At 40.9% G+C, this 24,926-nt stretch overlaps 1 protein-coding gene across 2 annotated transcripts in view; it reads right to left on the bottom strand.

Moving 5' to 3' along the window:
* The window catches only part of zdhhc14 (zinc finger DHHC-type palmitoyltransferase 14), a 49,412-nt gene extending 24,645 nt beyond the window's left edge, over nucleotides 1–24,767 (bottom strand). Inside the window, exons 1-2 of one of the 2 annotated variants that reach the window (XM_041253814.1) lie at nucleotides 23,187–24,767; nucleotides 3,476–3,636 (exon numbers count right to left, since the gene is read on the bottom strand). In XM_041253814.1, coding sequence (XP_041109748.1) covers nucleotides 3,476–3,636; nucleotides 23,187–23,425 — 400 coding nt within the window. In that variant the 5' untranslated portion in view covers nucleotides 23,426–24,767. The remainder of the gene's footprint in view (nucleotides 1–3,475; nucleotides 3,637–23,186) is intronic. The other variant, XM_041253813.1, reaches the window with a different exon arrangement.
* Nucleotides 24,768–24,926: the final 159 nt, after the last annotated feature.

The raw sequence follows: 24,926 nt of genomic DNA, 5'->3' as shown, positions 1-24,926 counted from the left end.
CATGCGAGACAGTGTTCTTAACCCAGCGTGTTCCGAGTGTCCACTCCTTTAATCAGCATGCGAGACAGTGTTCTTAACCCAGCATGTTCTCCGAGTGTCCACTCCTTTATCAGCATGCGAGACAGTGTTCTTAACTCTGTGTGTTCTCAGAGTGTCCACTCCTTTATCAGCATGCGAGACAGTGTTCTTAACTCCGTGTGTTCTCCGAGTGTCCACTCCTTTATCAGCATGCGAGACAGTGTTCTTAACTCCGTGTGTTCTCCGAGTGTCCACTCCTTTATCAGCATGCGAGACAGTGTTCTTAACTCCGTGTGTTCTCCGAGTGTCCACTCCTTTATCAGCATGTGAGACAGTATGCTGAGGCCTGCAATGAACAGAGCCCTAGAATCATGACTGTCTTTGAAACCATCTTTTAAAGAACCCTAAATGCACAAGCATTATCTCAGCAGTTAAAATCCTCCCATTCCTGGCCAGGGAGTCCTATAACATGAACACGATACAACAGCCTGGTTCGTGCCTCAGCAGCACAGTACAGGTCTTGTTGATTATAATGCTGCATGGAATTCACACCTCGACTGGCAAAACTGAAAACATCTGGTCAACAGAAGGATCACACATTACTGCAGGCTGACATCACTTAGGCATGCACTACAGAGACATAGAAGTATTAAAAGCGAACCCTCAACACTGCTCTGGCATTTTAACCTGTTATAAATTAACTATTCAATTTCAAGTTCAAGTTCCCCAACCAGGAAGAAACTACTGAATATGTACTGAAACAGCCACAGAGCAAATCCTAGAATGAGTCCCTAACCTAAAATAGACAATTTCAAACACTTTAGGCAATTCATTGTGTTTTAATGCCGATTACCCTACTCCACTGGCATTTCGTGTTCTGCATTTTAAAAGCCCATTTAAGGTTTCACTGAGGGACGAGGTGTTTTTGTATATGGGGCGTTGGCAAAGAGTTGCTGTCTAGGGACATCTTTCTTCTAAGCTACCAGTGATATCTGGGGTTCCTCATGGGTCAGTTTTGGACCCTTTTTTTTGTTTAAGTTGTATGTTAATAACATAGTAACTATAAGACAATTACCGGATTCTGCAGAGTCAGCGGGGCGTTGATTCAGGTATTATTAACATCAGGTAGATAGATTACGTTTACAATTAGGCATGTTTAAAATTCAAAAGGTACAGCACAGCACACAATCACGCTAAAGAATCAAGACGTGCAGTTAGCATATTTAATAACTGGGGAAATACAATTCAAAGCTTCTTACCTGAAACCACGAACTCCACGTCTTCATCACTGACGATGCAAGCAAGTTGTCTGAATAAGTAACAATAATTAATAACCCGGAAATGAATGGTGAAAATGTTACTTTCAGCAAAACACTGGGGGAGGGGGGCGATCATACAAACTGGGGTGCTGACTCGGTGCAGAATCTGGTATAAATCCAGAAACAGATTCAATAGCTTTTCAAAATGACATTAACCTTGTTTATGATTGGTTTTGAATTAATTATTTGAGACCGATCAGTTCCAAAATCCAAATCGAAATCGAGGGGGGGGGGGGGATTTGGGGGTTTCCCCAATCGAGAAAGTCGTTCATTATAAGCTCCATGGGGTTTGTGTATCTCATAACTTGATCTGGACAAACCACTTTGATTATGTCTGTGCGGTTGTTTCACATCTTTACAAGAGTTTGGTAAGACCTACTTTAGAGCACAGCTGTTTTGTCAGGGACCCATTTCACAAATACAATACTAAGGAGCTTGAGTCTGTGCACAGATGTGCTTGTAGGATTGTACTGAATGACTGGAATTGGGATTCTACTTATGACAACCTTCTTAGTCGCGCCTCTCTTAAACCACTAAGTGGCAGAAGGTCCTATTTTATTCTTGCATATTTCTATAATCTTCTGCCTCTATGTCAGTCTGTGCTCGTAAAACAGGTTCCGCAATTGTCGTAAAACACCATGTGTTAGACAATCTATATCCAGATATATATATATACTACCATATATATATATATATATATATATATATATATATATATATATATATATATATATATATATATATATATATATATATATATATTATATATACACACTATATATATATGTATATATACACACACACATATAATATGTTTGGTGTGTTGTATGTTTACATGACTATATATATATGAAGTGAGACCTTACATATATGTTTAACGAACCTTGATAAATAACACACATAACATAAATGGCTCCACTACAGAGCGATAGTGTATGGTGTGAGGTGAGGGGGTGTGGGTTGTAATATATGACAAAACATATATACTGATATGTATATTATTATCTGGATCTGACGTGCTGCTGAGCTGTATAACAATTGTTCAAACAGGAGGAGTTACAGTTTTATTGTTGTATTGTTATTTACCGAGTATGGTCTCGCTTCAACACAACCCATTTCCACTCCACTAAACATCAGCAGTTTTCTGACGTGCTGCTGAGCTGCTCATGTTTTGGAGTTCTGCTCTCACGTCAATCGATTGTTCAAACAGGAGGAGTTACAGTTCTGCTCTGACGTCAATCAATTGTTCAAACAGGAGGAGTTACAGTTCTACTCTGACGTCAATCGATTGTTCAAACAGGAGGAGTTACAGTTCTGCTCTGACGTCAATCGATTGTTCAAACAGGAGGAGTTATTGTACTGAATAGCAGGTGGTATAAAAAAGTGCTAAAAAGTATAAATCCTCCACAAAGTAAATGTACCACTCACCTTGTAATTAAGACTATGGTAGATTATTTACCAGCAAGAAGGTAAAATTATCTGCACCATCTTAGACTTAACAAATGTGTAGTTCTATAACCGGTACCACATTTTTAAAAAAGGGTACACTTCATGACCGGATAGTCACTACTCTGAACTAATGAGGCGAAGATGTTTGGGGCTTGTTGCACTGTTTGCACATGTGGAAGAGTTTCTAGTGCAAATTTCTAGCGAGTGCTGGATTGCCCACGTCATTGTACAACATTGAATAAAGCGGCAGGCACAGCACTCTCCTGAGAGTTTCTGCAAGCATCTCTAGTGAGTGAGAGGGCAGGAGACAGAGAGATAGACCCTCAGCTTTACCTCTCTCTCTCTCTCTCTCCAGGTCTGAGAGAAGAGTAAGCGAGTGACAGGACAGGAGACACAGTCAATGTACCTCTCTCTCTCTCCAGGTCTGAGAGAGGAGTAAGCGAGCGAGAGGACAGGAGACAGACCCTCAGTGTTACCCATTTGTCTCTTCAGGTCTGAGAGAGGCGTCACCGAGGAAGAGGACAGGAGACAGAGAGACAGACCCTCAGCGTTACGTATTGGGCTCTCTAGGTCTGAGAGTAAACGAGGGAGAAGACAGGAGACAGACCCTCAGCATTACCTATTTTCTTCTCCAGCTCATAGAGAGGAGTAAGCGAGTGAGAGGACACAAGACAGACCCTCACTGTTACCTATTTGGCTCTCCAGGTCTGCTGCTTCATGTGCAGTAGCTCGGGGCAGAACTCCGGGGTCACTGAAACTGGTCCTTAGCAGGGTTCCCATCACAAAGAAGAACAGGATTCCTCCTATCACTGGTACAGCGGGGGTGATGTGTACCGCTAGGTACGGGCAACTGTGGAGAAACAGAAAAGAAATAACATGGAAATAAACATGCTGGATTGTGTAAAAGAAAGAGCAAGGGAATAACATAGGAATAAACATGCTGGATTGTGCAGGAGAAAGAGCAAGGGAATAAACATGCCGGATTTTACAGGACAGGCTAGTGCTTTTTGATCAGTACAATTTGTCTTGAATCCGAGCACAAAGAGCTTCATTATTTCCAGGTTAACATAAAGAGCTTTAACTATTCTGCACAGCAACGTTTTTTTTACTTATTGGAACTTCTGCTAAAAATCCTGATGTCTGTTATGAAAAAATAAAGTGTTGCTGATGCATCAATTACTGTCGATAAATACATATGCGATAATCAATTAAGAAATGAGAATGCCAACTGCAACACTGGTGGAAATTCTGACTTCCTCCAAGTGTGTCTATTGAAACTGAACACATGCAGCCCCCCGGAGCTCAATAGCTTTGTATATCTCTGTAATGCTAGCAGAGGCTCTACAAGCAGCAATGGCTGATAAAACCCTTGCAATATCTGAGGATTTAATGCTCCTCAATACTGTGGCAATGCAAAACAAGGGAGAGAGTCACAGAGTAAACCTCAAGGCGACTGTGCAAGCCCTCTCCTGTGCTCTTCAGAAATGTGACAATAAGTGCTCTGCTGATGAGCTTTTAAAAGCTTCTGGCTTTTGGCCCAGATGTTTAGAGCATAATTAAGTCTGAGTCACGCCGCGAACAAGGAAGTGAAAGGACAGCTACAGCTCTCCTGCCCCCTTGGTACAGTACTACTGCACACACACACACCATGCATTGACAGCCAAGAAGAGCTTTGTGGATTTAAGATGAGCGTTTGAAATTACAGGTACAACTGACACAATGTTCTTGAAACCTGACTTAAAATGATATGGGCAGAACAGATATCGGTTTTATGATGTGCTTTTGAGTCTTGTGATGGACTCTTGACTGATTAAAGTCTTTACAGAATGGTGGTGCCCCATCCGGACAGAGAATTCTTAAACTGTGAAGGAGACAGATTACCAAGTCAATTATTTCACAAGGCCTTCAAAAACGCTCATGAATAACCCATGAATGCTTGTTTCAGAACTTTGCAAGAATCAATTTTTAAAAATGGCAACAAAGAAGAAACAAGAGGTCAACAGTACCTCTGTACCTCTGACAAACCACTTGTATATAGAGATTACACACATTGCATGTCTTAGTTTTATGGATTTATTTATTTATACACGTTTTCAGTTAAATTATGATCTACTTTAGAGGAACATGCACTTAAAAATCACCCAGGAATTTAACAATTTTTCCAATTTTAAGGCCCCCAGCAACACAGAAATCCTAAAGCGCGGTACTTGTTTTGCATGAATTCTTCAGAAGACCTCCCTGCTATCTGTACAGAAGCATTCATAAGGCTACTGCCATTCAAAATATCATGTTTAGATCCTTAAAATCACTCCAAAATGAGATGCGTTTCAATTATGACTATTACTCCCCCCTACAAAAGAGGGTGTGTATCTCAGCTAATCTTCATCAGTGAGTTTAAATATCTAGCCTGGTTTCATATCTGACCTGTATCTTCCACAAAATACAATCAAAATGAAAATCTTGAGGCACTGCTGTTCTTGATCAAGACTGCTCTGCAGTCAGTGTACAGGAAACAGGTACAGTACTTTCTATTTAAGAACTGCTGTATGTTGCAAGCTAGCGATTCTTACAATGCTCATTTTTCACAAACAACCTCTTATGTTGGTAGATACAGTAAGAGTTAGAATCTAGCAGATCAACCATTTTTGTTATGGCAGTATTAACCAAAATGTTTTTAGGAACTTGGCAGCTGGTTTGGATTGATTCCGGTAAATGACTGAACATACTGCATAGAGCTGCAAAATTCCCTTAAAATGTCTCCTACAAAAAAGACACCAGCTGCATCAAAGATCGGAAATATTTCTGCTAAAGATCACTCTGTCCAGCACAAAAAGGGGACATTCCACGTGTGTGTTGTTATTTTTAGATCGATTTATGTTTTCATTTTGATAATTCACTAATAAGGAAAATAGAAAGTCTTTAAAAGGTGGACAAATGAAATATTCTACAATTTAGCATTAACTCTTTTTCAGCTAAGCATTAAAATATTTAAAAACATTTGTCGTTGAGTGCTGCCTGGGTAGGGAGGGCTTAGGTTGGCAGGGCAATCCACGGTTCACCGCGCACCAGCGACCCCCGTGGCTGATAGGGCGCCTGCGGGTCTGCAGTGGAGCCATTCAGATCTGTGTTGTCCTCCGGCACTATAGGTCTGATGGCTTCGTTCTGACACATTTCGAGGACGCGTGTGTCAGTCGTCATTTCCCCGAGTCGCCGGGGAGTTGCACCAATGAACTGGATTTATAACACAATTGGCGATTCTAAATTGGGGAGAAAAATGGGGTAAAAATCATTGTCAATGAAAAAAAAAAAAAAGGATAAGTATTCTTCTGAATGACATTACAGCACTGTATACTGCATATCTGTATATGCCAGTATGAGTCACAGTGTCAGGGATAAACATTCTGATAATGAGGAACGATTGCATTCTGGATTAGGGCTCAATGAGTTTTAGTATGTTCTGTATGTTTAGAGTCACTGGTCATTCCATTCCTGCAGTACAGGAGCCCCGACAGGGCTTCATCTCCAGCCCAGACAGTACAGCCACCTTTCACACATACACTCGGATCAAAGGGGAAGTTTTCAGAGCAATCACTTTTCCTTTTGCATACCGAGTTGCAGCTGTCTGCTAAACACCCGGATCCCCTTTCACAACATGCTCAACTGAGATACGAAAGTCTGAAAGAGAAAACGGTACCAAGCCTTATGCATCACTCGTATTTATCTCCTGGGGGTGAAGACAACGCCTGACACATACGGGGCTCTTAGAGGAGCAGCTTTGACAGAAGTGCTCAGGTAATTCGGGCTGTAAGACATTATATCCCAGAGGTAATGGTTGCATTTCCTACTTGAAAGGGAACCATATCTTTGAACTTCTCTTTCGTACATGCAGTCATTTGCACTACATTTTTATACAATTCAAATACCCACTTTCTCTCCACTATGAGCTATACAACTCTCCCTCCAGTTGCTGGTCTCCTTGATTTACATGATCACCACATTTCAAGTTCCTTACAGTATTTCACCAAAGATAAAGAGAAGTGTATGTACAAGCAGGAGGTGTTACTGTCACCACTCGAGAAACACAGTAAAACTATAACTGTGGCTACTGCATTGAAAGCAGCTACAGTTGTACATTATACTTTCTTATAATGGCCATAGAGATGAGAACCTGCTCGAGTAACTGTGAAAACACTGTTTATGCATATTTCTTTAGATAAGATCCTCAAGGGGCCAGTCCAGACCAGCATGGCCATACTTGACAAAGAAGGAATTGTAGTGGAAGTGAGAGAAAAAGTTTCCACATGCAAATGCAACTACTGCATTACAGTACAGCGCCCCTACAGTCTTTAAATCACTGTACATGCACAGACTACGGGTTCACTTGTTTCTATGTGTAAAATTGTTAGTCCTGTATATTTGTTTGGTTTCTCTTACTGTATTGCATTAGTAATTTCTATGAGCTGCTATGGTAATGGTGCTTTCCAATTCCATCAATAGCTGCCAGTTTGTTAAATACACACTATTGTTAGTGTACCCACAGAACAGGAGGTTTATCCTTCGGTTATTACTGGCAGTTTGGCTGTGTTTCATGTTGCTGTCAGAGATACAGCATATATTCACATAGCAGTATCCTTATTACTGGCAATTTGGCTGTGTTTCATGTTGCTGTCAGAGATACAGCATATATTCACATAGCAGTATCCTTATTACTGGCAATTTGGCTGTGTTTCATGTTGCTGTCAGAGATACAGTATATATTCACATAGCAGTTTCCATCTTCCTTCTACTGTCCCCCAAAGGCTTGTTCCTTTAAACCAGCTTGTTTGAACTGAAAGAATCAATGCAGCTGTCTTTGTTTTAGTGTTATTCTGAGCTTCTCGGCTGGTCCTGTGACTCTCTAAATGATTACAAGCCTCACTGTTCTTCAGTAAGCTGTTATGCATTGTGGAAGCACAACAGTCTGCTTCAGTGCTCTGTCTTTAGGCGAGTTGTAGCCTCAATTTTTGTAGCAGGAATGTTCATTCTTTCAATTGCACAGCAAGGGTTTCCTTAAAGCGGATTTGTAAAGGTCATTAGGGGCTCAGTGATTATACAGTATAGCTAGACCGAATACAAAACACCCCCCTTCTTTAACAAGACCAGAGGATCTATAAAAATGTTGAAGAGCTTTAAAAACTTTCAGTCCTAACCATATTTAACTAAGACAGAGCCCCTTGTTGAAGTCTTTCATGCTGCAATATTATTAGAACACAAAGTTGTCTCAACAACACGTCTGTTTAATTTAATAACTGAAGCCAGTCAAGGATACAACAAAACAAATATGATCCTCCCGTGACCAATACATCGCTGACACAGCATGTCTGAAACCTGCGATGTTTTAGGTTATTCATCCACAGCTTTGAGACACTGATCAAGCATCTAGCCTCTAAACATGCAGGCAGGGCAGGTCAGTCCTGTTGGCTCCCATGCAGAAAGACATCAGCTTCAGTGGCTCTTATAAAGATCGGAGCACTGACACGGCAGCTGCATCATTCTTTAGATGCATCTGATATGCTACAGTTTTTAAAATGCCAGAAGAGAAATGTACTGTATGTGTGCCGTGTGCTTATATTACAGACCTATGAGATTGCATTTTTATCAAGATCAAATTTGACCAATAATGTTTATATGCAGCAGATACGCTGTACACTGTCACAGTATAGCACGCACGTTGCCCTGCTGCTGCTAAAGTTCAAATCCATTAAAACAGCGGCGCGTCTGAATTCCAGGAATGCATTACACAATCTAGCCATGACAGGGCTCTTTAACAGGGACACAAGGACAAAAGAGCTTCAAATCAACTCTTACAGAGACCACCCACATTGACAAGAACCAGAGAGACACCCAGCACAGCCTAAACACACACATGGGTAAGAACCAGAGAGACACCCAGCACAGCCTAAACACACACATGGGTAAGAACCAGAGAGACACCCAGAACAGCCTAAACACACACATGGATAAGAACCAGAGAGACACCCAGCACAGCCTAAACACACACATGGATAAGAACCAGAGAGACACCCAGCACAGCCTAAACACACACATGGATAAGAACCAGAGAGACACCCAGCACAGCCTAAACACACACATGGATAAGAACCAGAGAGACACCCAGCACAGCCTAAACACACACATGGGTAAGAACCAGAGAGACACCCAGCACAGCCTAAACACACACATGGGTAAGAACCAGAGAGACACCCAGCACAGCCTAAACACACACATGGATAAGAACCAGAGAGACACCCAGCACAGCCTAAACACACACATGGATAAGAACCAGAGAGACACCCAGCACAGCCTAAACACACACATGGATAAGAACCAGAGACACACCCAGCACAGCCTAAACACACACGTCTCTCAGCACAGCCTAAACACACACATTCGCCCTGATGTTAAAGACTTGCTTAAGCAATACATTTGGGCTTGGAACGACCCATTTAAGTAAAAGTATTAACTGTGATGTCGAAATGAGCAACACAAGATGCCAAGGCAAGCAAAACTACAAATCATATAACTACAATGAGGAGTCACTGCTAAACTTCTTCCCTTGACTCATGCAGCTCTTTCCACAAAGAAAGTGGTTTAGCGTACAGTAGATTTGACTTGAACTGTATCTGAATGTTTTCTCAGTGATGTTGCCATAGCTACAAAAGCTTTGACTGCTGAGTTTTGCCCCTACAGCAGACAGATACCCCTGAGAAAGAGGTCTTTGATTTCCACAGCCCCCTACAGTAGTATATTGAAAGAGCCTGTGGTTTCACAGCAGTAATTATAAACCTGTACACTACCTGCTCAACTGGGAGGATTTACCAGATTGTCCGGATACAACCAGCTCAACATTCACAAACGCTGTATTAAAACCACTTGAATACTGCTAGGGGAAAAAACAGCAGACTGTATACAGCAGTGTGCTTGGAGTAAGAGCTCAGAGAACGTCACATGCATTCTGCAGTACATCTGGGCATGAAGGGGAGTTTGCGCGGATAAGCTGCTATACAGGATTGCAGTGCATGGCGCTCTGGGTGTTTGGTGACTAGCGGCAGATCGGCACGCATTTTTTATCGACGCGATGACATTAATGATATCTTGGTTTGCTGGTAGGGAGTCTTGTCACGTGCATCTCGTCTTTGAAGAGGTAGTACAATTGCTTTTTTCCTTAGTGTCTCTCACCTTTTGAGTCGTTTGAAGTGAAATCTTGGCCTCGCGGATTATGTGTCTCCTCCCAATTGGGGTTGGTCTCCCACCCTTATGTAGCCGCTGTATGAATGACGGAGGTCGATGATGTCGGACCACTGTTCACACAGCGCCCACATCTCTGCGCTCCACGTGAGCTACTGTAATACTATATAACAAGCCATCACCTTAGAACAGTGCAGTAGAGCAGAACTCTACCATCAGTGTTAACGAACTGAATCACAGAGAGGAAAACATCAGCAAACTTTCACTTTAGAAACCGGAGCGCCTAATACACAGAGAGGGTTACCCCAAACCAGAGGGTGGGAATACATGGGAACCCTCCCTTACTGCACTCATCTACTACAGCCCTGGTGACATCACACATCTGTTCACAAGTGACTGCGTGACAATTCCAAAGTGTTTCATAACAGGAGAGGACTGCTCAGCAGCAGTGCATTCTCAAGCCATTTCCTGATCACAAGAATTGGGCGAAAGGATGAAATCAAATATTCAAATTAAGTTGTAAATGCAACATTTAAATATTTCCATATCAATCAGATTAAACACCTCCTGTAAAGCAGAAACAAATTGAAATTATCAGCAAGTGTGCTCCTCTCCTGTTTCCATGGACACAACCCATCAGCTGCATGGAGTGAGACCGTTGCTATGGCAACATACTGTACTCATTCAATATGTGGACAAAAACTGCAGATTTTTTGTTAGAAAATCCTGTATTGCCATAAAATGTGCAGATAACTGATGGTGTTAAAATGTCTTCATTAAAACTCAAAAGATGACCAGTTCATATGAACAGCCCTCTCAATGGGACTATATTGAGATGTACAACCTGAGAAAGTGAAGCACCATTGAAACATTCATGTGAGGAAAAAACTCAAATATTTCAGTAACAGCTCATTTAAGAATGGGAAGCGCTCATGTTTATGAAATTCAGGGGGTTTGTTTAACAAAGAAAAATAAGGTAATAAAATAGATACAATATAAAATAACTAATAAAGTGAATGAGTGCACACAGTAGAAACTCCCTGGTCCCCAGAGCGAGGTGGCTACTCCACATTCTCTACGGCATGTATGGAGGCTGCCTGTTACTGTTCTCTTACTGTACAACAACCTGCATTCCTGCATGGCTAGTACTCTGCTATGGGATCACTAATTTCACACCTTCCAAGGGTAAATTTCAAGTACCTCCTGTTTCAGTTACTTTCAAATTCTTTTTTTACAACAATATTACTATTTTCATTAAAATTTCTTTATGTTTCAGTTAGAATTATACTACGACAACAACTAATACTTTTACCCTACCAGTGTCTCTACATAAAACTGCAAAAAAGGGCAGCATTTTCAAGACATGCATTAGAGCCGCAAACAGGCCTCACCTTCCTTCCCTTGCAGCCTGGAGCTGCTGCACTTCAAGCACTAAGCTTCTCATAACCCAGAACAACAACATGCATAAACCAGGATTTCATGTGACCCTGCACTACAGCACCGAGCAGGTTATATACAATATCATTCCAGAACATTGCATGTGACCCTGCACTACAGCACCGAGCAGGTTATATACAATATCATTCCAGAACATTGCATGTGACCCTGCACTACAGCACTGAGCAGGTTATATACAATATCATTCCAGAACATTGCATGTGACCCTGCACTACAGCACTGAGCAGGTTATATACAATATCATTCCAGAACATTGCATGTGACCCTGCACTACAGCACCGAGCAGGTTATATACAATATCATTCCAGAACATTGCATGTGACCCTGCACTACAGCACTGAGCAGGTTATATACAATATCATTCCAGAACATTACATGTGACCCTGCACTACAGCACCGAGCAGGTTATATACAATATCATTCCAGAACATTGCATGTGACCCTGCACTACAGCACCGAGCAGGTTATATACAATATCATTCCAGAACATTGCATGTGACCCTGCACTACAGCACTGAGCAGGTTATATACAATATCATTCCAGAACATTGCATGTGACCCTGCACTACAGCACCGAGCAGGTTATATACAATATCATTCCAGAACATTGCATGTGACCCTGCACTACAGCACCGAGCAGGTTATATACAATATCATTCCAGAACATTGCATGTGACCCTGCACTACAGCACTGAGCAGGTTATATACAATATCATTTCAGAACATTGCATGTGACCCTGCACTACAGCACCGAGCAGGTTATATACAATATCATTTCAGAACATTGCATGTGACCCTGCACTACAGCACCGAGCAGGTTATATACAATATCATTTCAGAACATTGCATGTGACCCTGCACTACAGCACCGAGCAGGTTATATACAATATCATTCCAGAACATTGCATGTGACCCTGCACTACAGCACCGAGCAGGTTATATACAATATCATTTCAGAACATTGCATGTGACCCTGCACTACAGCACTGAGCAGGTTATATACAATATCATTTCAGAACATTGCATGTGACCCTGCACTACAGCACCGAGCAGGTTATATACAATATCATTCCAGAACATTGCATGTGACCCTGCACTACAGCACCGAGCAGGTTATATACAATATCATTTCAGAACATTGCATGTGACCCTGCACTACAGCACCGAGCAGGTTATATACAATATCATTCCAGAACATTGCATGTGACCCTGCACTACAGCACTGAGCAGGTTATATACAATATCATTTCAGAACATTGCATGTGACCCTGCACTACAGCACTGAGCAGGTTATATACAATATCATTTCAGAACATTGCATGGGATGCAAAAATATGGACCCGCACACAAAGAAATACAACATTACGTTATTCTAGTTAATTCATATTTATTAGTAAAAAACAGAGAACAAAAACAACAGGCATGTTTCGACTCACAAAAAGCCATTTTCACTGTTTAAAAGAAAGCAAACAATCACCACACTTAATACAGTTGTCAACATGATTGGATACTGGTGTGTCCAATTAACAATCAAATCATTTCAGGGAAAAACACAATTGATTACAACAATGATTTAAACCATCAGCATATTATATCTTTCACACTAATCAACCCAAAAAGGAAGTTCAATGGAACTCCTCATTCATACCATTAGGTGTCATGTAATTAGGGTTTGTATCCAGAAAGATTCCCGGGCTTCTTATTAACATCACCACCTCTTCTACCTACTAATAGCTTTTCAATATCCACACATCGTAAGGAATATATATTATGTTTAAAGTCATCAAAATGTTTAGCAACTGGAGATTTTTGATCCTTACATCGTATTGAGCTTTTGTGCCGCTAAGATGAACTTTCAATTGGCAAGACATTTTACCAGCATACCCATTACTACATGGAGATGATAATAAGTAAACCACATGGGTGCCATTACACGTGATGCCATTTTGAATTGAAAATCTTTTTCCAGAAGCTGGATGTGTAATTGTTGTTGTTTTCAATATATTACTGCACAAAGCATATTGTTGACATGGAAAACAGCCAGGTGGAATGGATCTGAAGTAGTATAATCATCCACTTGTACCACAGAGTCTCTCAAGTCGCGCCTCTTTTATAAGAAAAAAGGGGGGGATTTCGAAAGGAAGCTGCCAAAGAGTTATCCGATTCCAAAATATGCCAATGTTTGCTAACAATAGTGTGTATATCTGTACTAAGTAGATCAAATGTAGTAAAAAAAAAAAAAAAAAAAAAAAAAAAACAGAAAGTTTTCTTATTTCATTTTTTGGTTTTAAAAGATTATTTCTGTCCTCTTTGTTTCTGAGCCACAACAAATGAGGCAATGTCATCTATATAGTGTCCCCAAAATAATACAGAATGTTTAAAAGGGTGCTTGTTCCATACAGTCATTTTCAAACTTCCAATAAACAAATCTGCATAATTAGGTGCTATAGTTGACCCCATAGCTGTACCTTGAATTTGTAGTAATTCTGTTCAAATAGAAAATAATTTTTACATAGTATCAATTTGGCAAGTTGTATCAAATAATCACTTGGTGGATCATCCCTCTCTCTCTTAGATAAATATTGTAATGCTTCAATACCAAGCTCATTTGGAACATTTGTATATAAGCTTGAGACGTCCAACGAAACAAACCACTGCGCTGTATCTAAAGAAGACACATCTCTCAATGTATTCAGACATCTAACACAACAAACCACTGCTCTGTATCTAAAGAAGACACATCTCTCAATGTATTCAGAGCCACAACACAACAAACCACTGCGCTGTATCTAAAGAAGACACATCTCTCAATGTATTCAGACATCTAACACAACAAACCACTGCTCTGTATCTAAAGAAGACACATCTCTCAATGTATTCAGACATCTAACACAACAAACCACTGCTCTGTATCTAAAGAAGACACATCTCTCAATGTATTCAGACATCTAACACAACAAACCACTGCGCTGTATCTAAAGAAGACACATCTCTCAATGTATTCAGACACCTAACACAACAAACCACTGCTCTGTATCTAAAGAAGACACATCTCTCAATGTATTCAGACACCCAACACAACAAACCACTGCTCTGTATCTAAAGAAGACACATCTCTCAATGTATTCAGACACCCAACACAACAAACCACTGCTCTGTATCTAAAGAAGACACATCTCTCAATGTATTCAGACACCCAACACAACAAACCACTGCTCTGTATCTAAAGAAGACACATCTCTCAATGTATTCAGTAACACAACAAACCACTGCTCTGTATCTAAAGAAGACACATCTCTCAATGTATTCAGACATAACACAACAAACCACTGCTCTGTATCTAAAGAAGACACATCTCTCAATGTATTCAGACACCCAACACAACAAACCACTGCTCTGTATCTAAAGAAGACACATCTCTCAATGTACAGACACCCAACACAACAAACCACTGCTCTGTATCTAAAGAAGACAATGTATCCAACACAACAAACCACTGCTCTGTATCTAAAGAAGACACATCTCTCAATGTATTCAGACACCTAACACAACAAACCACTGCTCTGTATCTAAAGAAGACACATCTCTCAATGTATTCAGACACCCAACACAACAAACCACTGCTCTGTATCTAAAGAAGACACATCTCTCAATGTATTCAGACACCCAACACAACAAACCACTGCTCTGTATCTAAAGAAGACACATCTCTCAATGTATTCAGACACCCAACACAACAAACCACTGCTCTGTATCTAAAGAAGACACATCTCTCAATGTATTCAGACACCCAACACAACAAACCACTGCTCTGTATCTAAAGAAGACACATCTCTCAATGTATTCAGACACCCAACACAACAAACCACTGCTCTGTATCTAAAGAAGACACATCTCTCAATGTATTCAGACACCCAACACAACAAACCACTGCTCTGTATCTAAAGAAGACACATCTCTCAATGTATTCAGACACCCAACACAACAAACCACTGCTCTGTATCTAAAGAAGACACATCTCTCAATGTATTCAGACACCCAACACAACAAACCACTGCTCTGTATCTAAAGAAGACACATCTCTCAATGTATTCAGACACCCAACACAACAAACCACTGCTCTGTATCTAAAGAAGACACATCTCTCAATGTATTCAGACATCCAACACAACAAACCACTGCTCTGTATCTAAAGACACATCTCTCAATGTATTCAGACACCCAACACAACAAACCACTGCTCTGTATCTAAAGAAGACACATCTCTCAATGTATTCAGACATCCAACACAACAAACCACTGCTCTGTATCTAAAGAAGACACATCTCTCAATGTATTCAGACACCCAACACAACAAACCACTGCTCTGTATCTAAAGAAGACACATCTCTCAATGTATTCAGACATCCAACACAACAAACCACTGCTCTGTATCTAAAGAAGACACATCTCTCAATGTATTTAAAGCATCAGAAGTGTTCTTTACATGGGAAGGAAGTTATTCCACAAATGGTTTTATGTGGTAATCTACAAACCTAGAGATATTCTCAGTAAGTGAGCCAACACCCGCTACAATCGGTCGCCCTGGAGGATTTTCAAGAGATTTGTGAATTTTTGTTAAAGTACAGATAAGTCGAATAGGATGATTATTTATCAGAAATGTTTGTTCCTTGTCCGTCACCCAATCATTTGATAAACTCATCTTCAAAATGTCAATCTCCCTCTTGAAATGGAGCGTTGGACCACCATCTCATTTCTTATATAAGACTGTATCTGAAAAATGGTATACATTTCTCTCCTATATACCTCAGCACCTTGTAATTGCCCCTCCCTTGTCAGCAGGTTTAATAATGATGCTGTTATCACTCAAATCTTTTAACGCCCCTTGTTCTTCCATATTCAAATTTCTATGTATCTTATAACTGTGGAACTGTGGACTTTGACTTTAGGATAACTTCATCAACATCTCTTTCTACAAGTCTGCAAATATGTGTAAACAGAGGAATTCATAACTTGGGGCATAAATGTACTTTATCAGCAGTTGCTGTACTACTTGTTGTACAGAAACATCTCAGTTCTACATTACGAAAAAATGTAGAGTTCAAATTTAGCAACACATTTTCAATATTGATGTTTGATTGTTAAAAGAGTCTTACTTGACAAATTGGATTTCACATTTTCTGGGTAGGAGTGCATCTCTGCTTTCTTATTCTTACCACTTCTCTTGTTTTATCAGACAGCCAGGAATATATTTTGTTATCTTTATAGTCCAACGTATCTCTCTTGAATTTCTTTAGTTTGTATCTCATAAGTCCACTTCTAAATGCATTTCATTGATCTTTGATCTTTTCATTCTGCAGAAGGGATGCGTTCGATTTGTGTTCTTACTCTATTACTTTGTAGCAACTGGAACTCTCTTCTCTCACCGTGGTAAGGGCCCTGCACTTAAATTACTGAGCAGGTTCTAGACAGTATCATTTCAAGAGTTTCCTGTAAAATAAATGCATCTTTTGCTTCCTTGAATATACTGTAACAGAGGTGATCACATAACATCCTACTGCTGAAGCAATACACTCCAAGACATCAATGCTGCAGTACGAAGGCAGTCTTTGGTGGTTTTCAAATAAGAAACGAGTTTCACATGGGAAGCTGCAGGGATGTTCATGCTTGACAGAAAGTTGCATTTGTGACTGACATTCAAAACAGGATTTGGGTGGAGGACGAGGAGGGCACTTTGTATGCCTTCAATGGCAAGAATGCATCAAAGGGAGAGGAAGTTTGTGTCCCATCGTCAAACACTACCCCTGGGAATGTAAACAAATTAACGGTCAACTAAGCCAGCTTCCTACATGCAGTCCACAGAGGGTTCAATGGAAGAATGCACTAAACAAACCACAGAATTCCAGCTGAACATGATTCGGGAGATTGCACACAAGAATCAACACGAGAATGTCCCTTAAGCACTGGAGCCATGTGCCCGCAGACTGCCAGCCTGCTCCCTGTCCTGTCACATGGCATGATAAGGGTAGGGCTTTGGGTCGTTGTCATGCTGAAAGGTGAACTTCCGTCCCAGTTTCAGCTTTCTTGCAGAGGGCAGCAGGTTTTCCTCAAGGACTTCTCTGTACTTTGCGCCATTCATTTTCCCTTCTATCCTGACAAGTTCCCCAGTCCCTGCTGATGAGAAACATCCCCATAACATGATGCTGCCACCACCATGCTTCACAGTAGGGATGGTGTTCTTTGGGTGATGCGCTGTGTTGGCTTTGCGCCAAACACAACGCTTTGCATTTAGGCCAAAAAGTTCCATTTTAGTTTCGTCAGACCACAAAACTTTTTGCCACACGGCTACAGAATCTCCCGAGTGATTTTTTTTTTTGCATACTTGAGTCTTTGCTTTGAAATGCACTACCCAGCAGAGGGAACCTACTGGAACTGCTGAATTTATCCTGAAATCATGTGAATCACTACAATTTAACACAGGTGGAGGCAACTTAACTTGGTGTGTGGTTTTGAAGGCGACTGGTTACACCTGAGCAAATTTAGGATTGCTATTACCGGGGGGGGTGGACACTTATCCAACCAAGCTATTTCAGTTTTTATTTTTAATTAATTTTCTACAAATTTCTAGAATATTTTGTCACTTCGAAGTTGTGGGGTAGAATGTGCAGATAAATGAAAAAATAATGTTAATGCATTTTTATTCCAGGCTATAAGGCAAAAAACGGTGAAAATCTTGAAAGGGGGTGTAGACTTTCTATAGGCACTGTACATCAGTGTAAATATATAAGAAATAACCCACAACAGTGTGAGCGGTAAGATAAGGGTGGCGTTCAACCACCCAGGAAGTGTGGTAAGAATTGTCTTGCCGCACATCCTGGAGTGGGTTATTTTGCTTATAAAGTATCAACAAAAAAAATTGAAAATAATTACACTAACTGGCTTTTTTAAGGAAAAAAATAAGAAATATATTATGTATCCTTCCACTGAGAAAAAAATAGTCCCCGAAGATTGTGCGATTGTAACATATTTTATACTTTATTTGCCATAATCATTACTTTGAACATTGCCATTTATAGTAACATTTTTTCGAGATGAAATGGCATTTGTGAATTGAAAGCAGACTGATTTCCCTCTTCTGAGGGAGGATTCAAGGAACAGCCCAACCCTGCACTGGCACTCGAGGGAGGGGTTCCAAGTGTTTGGGGGTTTTTTGTAAGAAATGATCCTATTCAGGGTTTGCAGTCTTCAGAGAAGCAGACTAATAATTTCTGTGGCTGTTTTCACACCGATGCTGGCAACCGGTATAATTTCCCTGGATTGTAAACCAGTGTCAGCAGACAGCAGGAGAGATCTGAATTGTTTTAAATACGTTTTGAAATCGGAGGGTAGTGGTGAGATGTATTGGTTGTATTGAGTTTAAATATTGCATACTCGCTACTCAGTTTTATAAGGTGATATTTAGTTTAATAAGTAGATGCAGCTGCTGCACACACAGTATATTACCTACTGAATGAGATTTGCTCGGTGATAACTCAGATGGCTTTTGTAGTGTTACTGCTACTGCTTGCCTCATAATTTTCTTTGTTCTGTTCTCTGACTAAATAAATACCACAGTATATTTGCCAATTTTTCTGTAATCCTTAATGACAGAGATGAAAAAAAACAGACTGTCGAGTGATTGAAATGCTGTTTCAGTTGTATGTTGACATTTTTACCCACAGAAACACTGTTTAGATAATTGTTACTATTAAAGGCATAGTAATATTATTAGATCAGGTAAGTAAGTTGGTCTATGATGTCATAGCCGTGCGGTAAGACAATTATTACTGCACGATCATGTGCTCTTGTTCAGCCAATCACAGCAGATAATTTATCCAAGCCATTTTATAGTGTTATAATCAATACTATATAAATCACAGTGTAATCATTTCAGTGTTATAATCAATAATCAGATGTTCATATTCACTACAGATGACAAAAATACCTTGCACTTATTTACTGCCTCACCAGAATTTGCGCGACAGCTTAAAAAAAATGGCAAATGAAAAGAGAGCTCTGTGTGGTATGTGAGATTAACCTAGATAAAAAACATAGGATCAACACAGCAGTTTTTGGGCCTCTATTAAAGTTTTAGACAGCAAAAAGTAAACAAACCTTAGCTTTAGCTTTAATTCTAGGATGTCCATATGAGATGACAGAGAGCATGATAGAAACCAGGGAACAGCTTCACAGAGCACTGCTACAGGAGCACTTAGCAGACTCCTCGCTAGCAAGCTAATAGAAACCAGGGAACAGCTTCACAGAGCACTGCTACAGGAGCACTTAGCAGACTCCTCGCTAGCAAGCTATTGATAGAAACCAGGGAACAGCTTCACAGAGCACTGCTACAGGAGCACTTAGCAGACTCCTCGCTAGCAAGCTATTGATAGAAACCAGGGAACAGCTTCACAGAGCACTGCTACAGGAGCACTTAGCAGACTCCTCGCTAGCAAGCTATTGATAGAAACCAGGGAACAGCTTCACAGAGCACTGCTACAGGAGCACTTAGCAGACTCCTCGCTAGCAAGCTATTGATAGAAACCAGGGAACAGCTTCACAGAGCACTGCTACAGGAGCACTTAGCAGACTCCTCGCTAGCAAGCTATTGATAGAAACCAGGGAACAGCTTCACAGAGCACTGCTACAGGAGCACTTAGCAGGATTCTAGCTAGCAAGCTATTGATAGAAACCAGGGAACAGCTTCACAGAGCACTGCTACAGGAGCACTTAGCAGACTCCTCGCTAGCAAGCTATTGATAGAAACCAGGGAACAGCTTCACAGAGCACTGCTACAGGAGCACTTAGCAGACTCCTCGCTAGCAAGCTATTGATAGAAACCAGGGAACAGCTTCACAGAGCACTGCTACAGGAGCACTTAGCAGACTCCTCGCTAGCAAGCTATTGATAGAAACCAGGGAACAGCTTCACAGAGCACTGCTACAGGAGCACTTAGCAGACTCCTCGCTAGCAAGCTATTGATAGAAACCAGGGAACAGCTTCACAGAGCACTGCTACAGGAGCACTTAGCAGACTCCTCGCTAGCAAGCTATTGATAGAAACCAGGGAACAGCTTCACAGAGCACTGCTACAGGAGCACTTAGCAGACTCCTCGCTAGCAAGCTATTGATAGAAACCAGGGAACAGCTTCACAGAGCACTGCTACAGGAGCACTTAGCAGACTCCTCGCTAGCAAGCTATTGATAGAAACCAGGGAACAGCTTCACAGAGCACTGCTACAGGGGCACTTAGCAGACTCCTCGCTAGCAAGCTATTGATAGAAACCAGGGAACAGCTTCACAGAGCACTGCTACAGGGGCACTTAGCAGACTCCTCGCTAGCAAGCTATTGATAAAAACCAGGGAACAGCTTCACAGAGCACTGCTACAGGAGCACTTAGCAGACTCCTCGCTAGCAAGCTATTGATAGAAACCAGGGAACAGCTTCATAGAGCACTGCTACAGGAGCACTTAGCAGGATTCTAGCTAGCAAGCTATTGATAGAAACCAGGGAACAGCTTCACAGAGCACTGCTACAGGAGCACTTAGCAGGATTCTAGCTAGTAAGCTATCTTATTTCTAGCTGTTTCACAAAACAGGATTTCAAGATATAACCATAGAGTTTAGTAGAAATCCACTAGTTATGGAAGTGAATTGGATTTATCAGACTGCTACCTAGAAGTGCTTTATGAAACTAGCCCCTGATGTTTATTATATGGATACTGTACAACTGTAAACACAGCAGACACCATGTCAAAGCTAGGGGTGTAACAATTCATTGTGTATAGCACAGCATAACACACTAATGATTCATTGTGTATAGCACAAATTAACACACTGTAGTGATTCATTGTGTATAGCACAACAACGCACTGTAATGATTCATTGTGTATAGCACAGCATAACACACTGTAGTGATTCATTGTGTATAGCACAACAACGCACTAATGATTCACTGTGTATAGCACAGCAACGCACTGTAGTGATTCATTGTGTATAGCACAACAACGCACTAATGATTCATTGTGTATAGCACAACATAACACACTAATGACTCATTGTGTATAGCACAACAACGCACTAATGATTCATTGTGTATAGCACAACATAACACACTAATGACTCATTGTGTATAGCACAACAACGCACTAATGATTCATTGTGTATAGCACAACATAACACACTAATGACTCATTGTGTATAGCACAACACACGCACTGTAATGATTCATTGTGTACAGCACAACAACGCACTGTAATGATTAATTGTGTATAGCACAACAATGCACTGTAATGATTCATTGTGCATAGCACAACATAACACACTAATGATTCACTGTGTATAGCACAACATAACACACCAATGATTCATTGTGTATAGCACAACAACGCACTGTAATGATTCATTGTGTATAGCACAACAACGCACTGTAATGATTCATTGTGCATAGCACAGCAACGCACTGTGGTTCACCGAGTGGTTCTTGAAGAATAACTGTGTTTCACAGCTGGCTGGAATACATACTCTCCCCTAACACAATAGTCCATCAGCAAATGATAATTTGATCTTATTATGCATCACACAAGTAGCAGTCAAAACCAACACCTGTATCGTGATTGGTATGGTATTACCACCTGCAAATCCTATCGTGACATTAGTGTCTGTTCCAGCCCGATTCAAACTGTCATTGACATGGTAAGGGTTACAGCACCACAAGCTTCTTACTTGGACACGGTGTATGGGGTGTCAAAACAACAGGAGATTGTAGTACATTATAATGCAACACTGTCCCCACCATCCTCAGGTACTAAACACAGAACCCAATATAATAGCCAGGCTCTTCTAGATGTGCAGCTGCAGTAATAAAGATTTGTAGAACATGTGGAGCAAAAGAAAGTGATGCCTCTTGAATACTCACACTCTACCTATAGGCCTATACACTAGTCCAGACAGTTACTCCAGACCAATGACAGGGCAGAATGGTTTGTGTAAGGATGCCTTGTGCTTTGCTGTTTGTTGTTGACAGGAGGAGTTCACACTACAGTACTGCGATGAGCTGACCGTGGAGGGGATGAGCCGCTCCATGAAAACGGTTCCTATTTCACACACGTGTCGATTCTGACCATGAAAAAGTATGTGGCAGCTCGAGATTACTGTCCGGGAAATGTCCCTGTTCAGCGTGGACACTGCACGAACATGTGTATGTATTTCTTTACCCACTCCTCTCAGTGTCAGTGTGCCACTTTGTAGCCAGACGCAAGCTCTTCTCATTATATATTTTCTGCACTGTATCGATTTACCAACACAATGTAAAAGAACTTGCATAACTTTGCCTTTCCGATTTGTGTAGAAAACAGAAAAGCTATTTCATAAAGCCACACCTACAGTATATGTACTGTAGTCATGTCTCCTTTGTCAGTTTTTTTAGCTAACGAAAATCGTCCGCAAAATCTTACCATATTTTACAAAGAGTAAAATATAAATACGTACGTAAGTTAAGAAGCCGCAATTATACTAGAGCCAGTGACCACGGTCCCTGATATAACTGTATACAGGTAACCTAAACCATGCTAATTTGGTAACACAATCCTGACCTGACATGGATGGGGTAAACTACAATACGTCCGAAGCATGGGGAGAGGCGGAAGCAGAGTATAATCTAACAAACAAAAACACTTACTCAAAAGCGAAGAACAGTCCGCTGGTGACCACAATCAGAACCAGGGTGAAATAAAAGACGCCGGTCTGTCGAGCCATTATAATCCTTCCATTGCAGAAAAATTTGTTCCTGCCGGGGAAAACTTCCCATTTCCTCCTGGGAGTGTTGCTTGTGTGTGCGGACTCCATGGTCGACGAGCTGCGAGTAATTATCTGACTGTACTCGCAGTCTTTCATGGGCCCACCACCTCCGGGAAGCATCAATCAGCAAACCCCAGCACACTGCCGCTGCGCCGAGACGAAATGCGGAAACTGCAACCCTAACAGCTGGTTATGTAAACACTCATAGACTAGCGATGACTGCCCTCCAACCGAAGAAACAACGCCGCTGAACGGTCGAGATCCTCAATAGACAAAGGTGTCTCTGTCACAAGTAAACATTTTCAATGCATGCCTATGCATGCCCTGTGAATAAGGATTTCAAAAGAATACTTTATAAGTGTATATGCAATCATTTCACGATTTATGTAAAATAATCGCTTATCTGGCGACTTTAAAAGTAAATTATATGTTAAAAAAATGTTCGCGTGTAAATAGTAATTAACATTGTTTTAGTAATAACACAGTCAAGATTATTGTTCCTTTGAAATGTATGTGTAAGAAAAAGGCCAGTGGGGTGAAAAATAGATTAACTGTATATTTTTAAATTAATCTAACTTTTCTAACCTGAGTTTTCCACCAACATGTCACCTTAACGTTATTATTAACAATTTCAAAGTTTGTTTGTTTTGTTTTCAGTTCAATCGACCCTCTCTAAATTCCCCAGCGCTGGCGAACTTCCTCGATCTATACCACACTTCTTTTATTTCATCCTTAGCAAGACCGCTGTAATAACATAACATGCAATCTTGCCCTGCTGCAGTTCATTTCGCTTCAGTTTGTGACAGTTTTTATCCATGCGAGTAGGTCTTTTCAATTCAAAACGTGTCCGTTCCAATAATCCCTCAAACGATCCTCTCTTCGCTTCAGTCTCTGCTCTTCCAAGCCGCCACAGCATGCAGAACCCAGAACATCATAATATCGAAGGTGTCGTTATTTTATTTACTTGTTTTGTTATCCCGGTTTTTTGCGAGTAGCACTTAAGACTAAAACCAAACGCATCCTCACGCCATAGATACACGAATACCAGCTACTTGTGCATGCACCATAGTAATATTAACACATGTGAAAATGGCTGATTTAAATACTGATTTAACAAGACCGACAGCCCCGCCAGCACTAATCAGAACGAAAGTGGACGATTTCATCATGCCCTCATTGCAAAACACGGAGACAGAAATCAGCGCACTGGCAATCTTCTGTGGTCTTTAAGATGCCGAAACACACATGCGAACTAAAAGCTCCGTGCCACGTCTCTGTTTGCCGGCGACGGTTAAAATAACTACACTATTCTCTTTTTTGACGAACGTACTGTTTATAGATGAAACGTATTCCCACTGCCACCACCCCGTTTGCACCGCTCACTGCAACTACAATATAAAACAATACATCCAGCTATAACAGCTCGAACCCTCTCTCAGCGCCCACACAGACGCGCAAGATACTATGGGGATTGAAGTGCAGCACCCTTAAAATGCGATTTCGAAAAGACTGGACTTTGCAATGTTGAAACTACAACTCCCGATGTTTTGGGATCAATGTTTTCCATAGCGTATGCGCAAGAAGCTGTCATCTCTAAACTGGGTAATGTAGTTCTCATTAA

This window comes from Polyodon spathula, chromosome 6 (genome assembly GCF_017654505.1).
Source record: "Polyodon spathula isolate WHYD16114869_AA chromosome 6, ASM1765450v1, whole genome shotgun sequence".
NCBI classification, from domain to species: Eukaryota; Metazoa; Chordata; class Actinopteri; order Acipenseriformes; family Polyodontidae; genus Polyodon; species Polyodon spathula.
The sequence above is the reverse complement of the archived record's forward strand: the minus strand, read 5'-3'. Positions and strand labels throughout refer to the sequence as shown.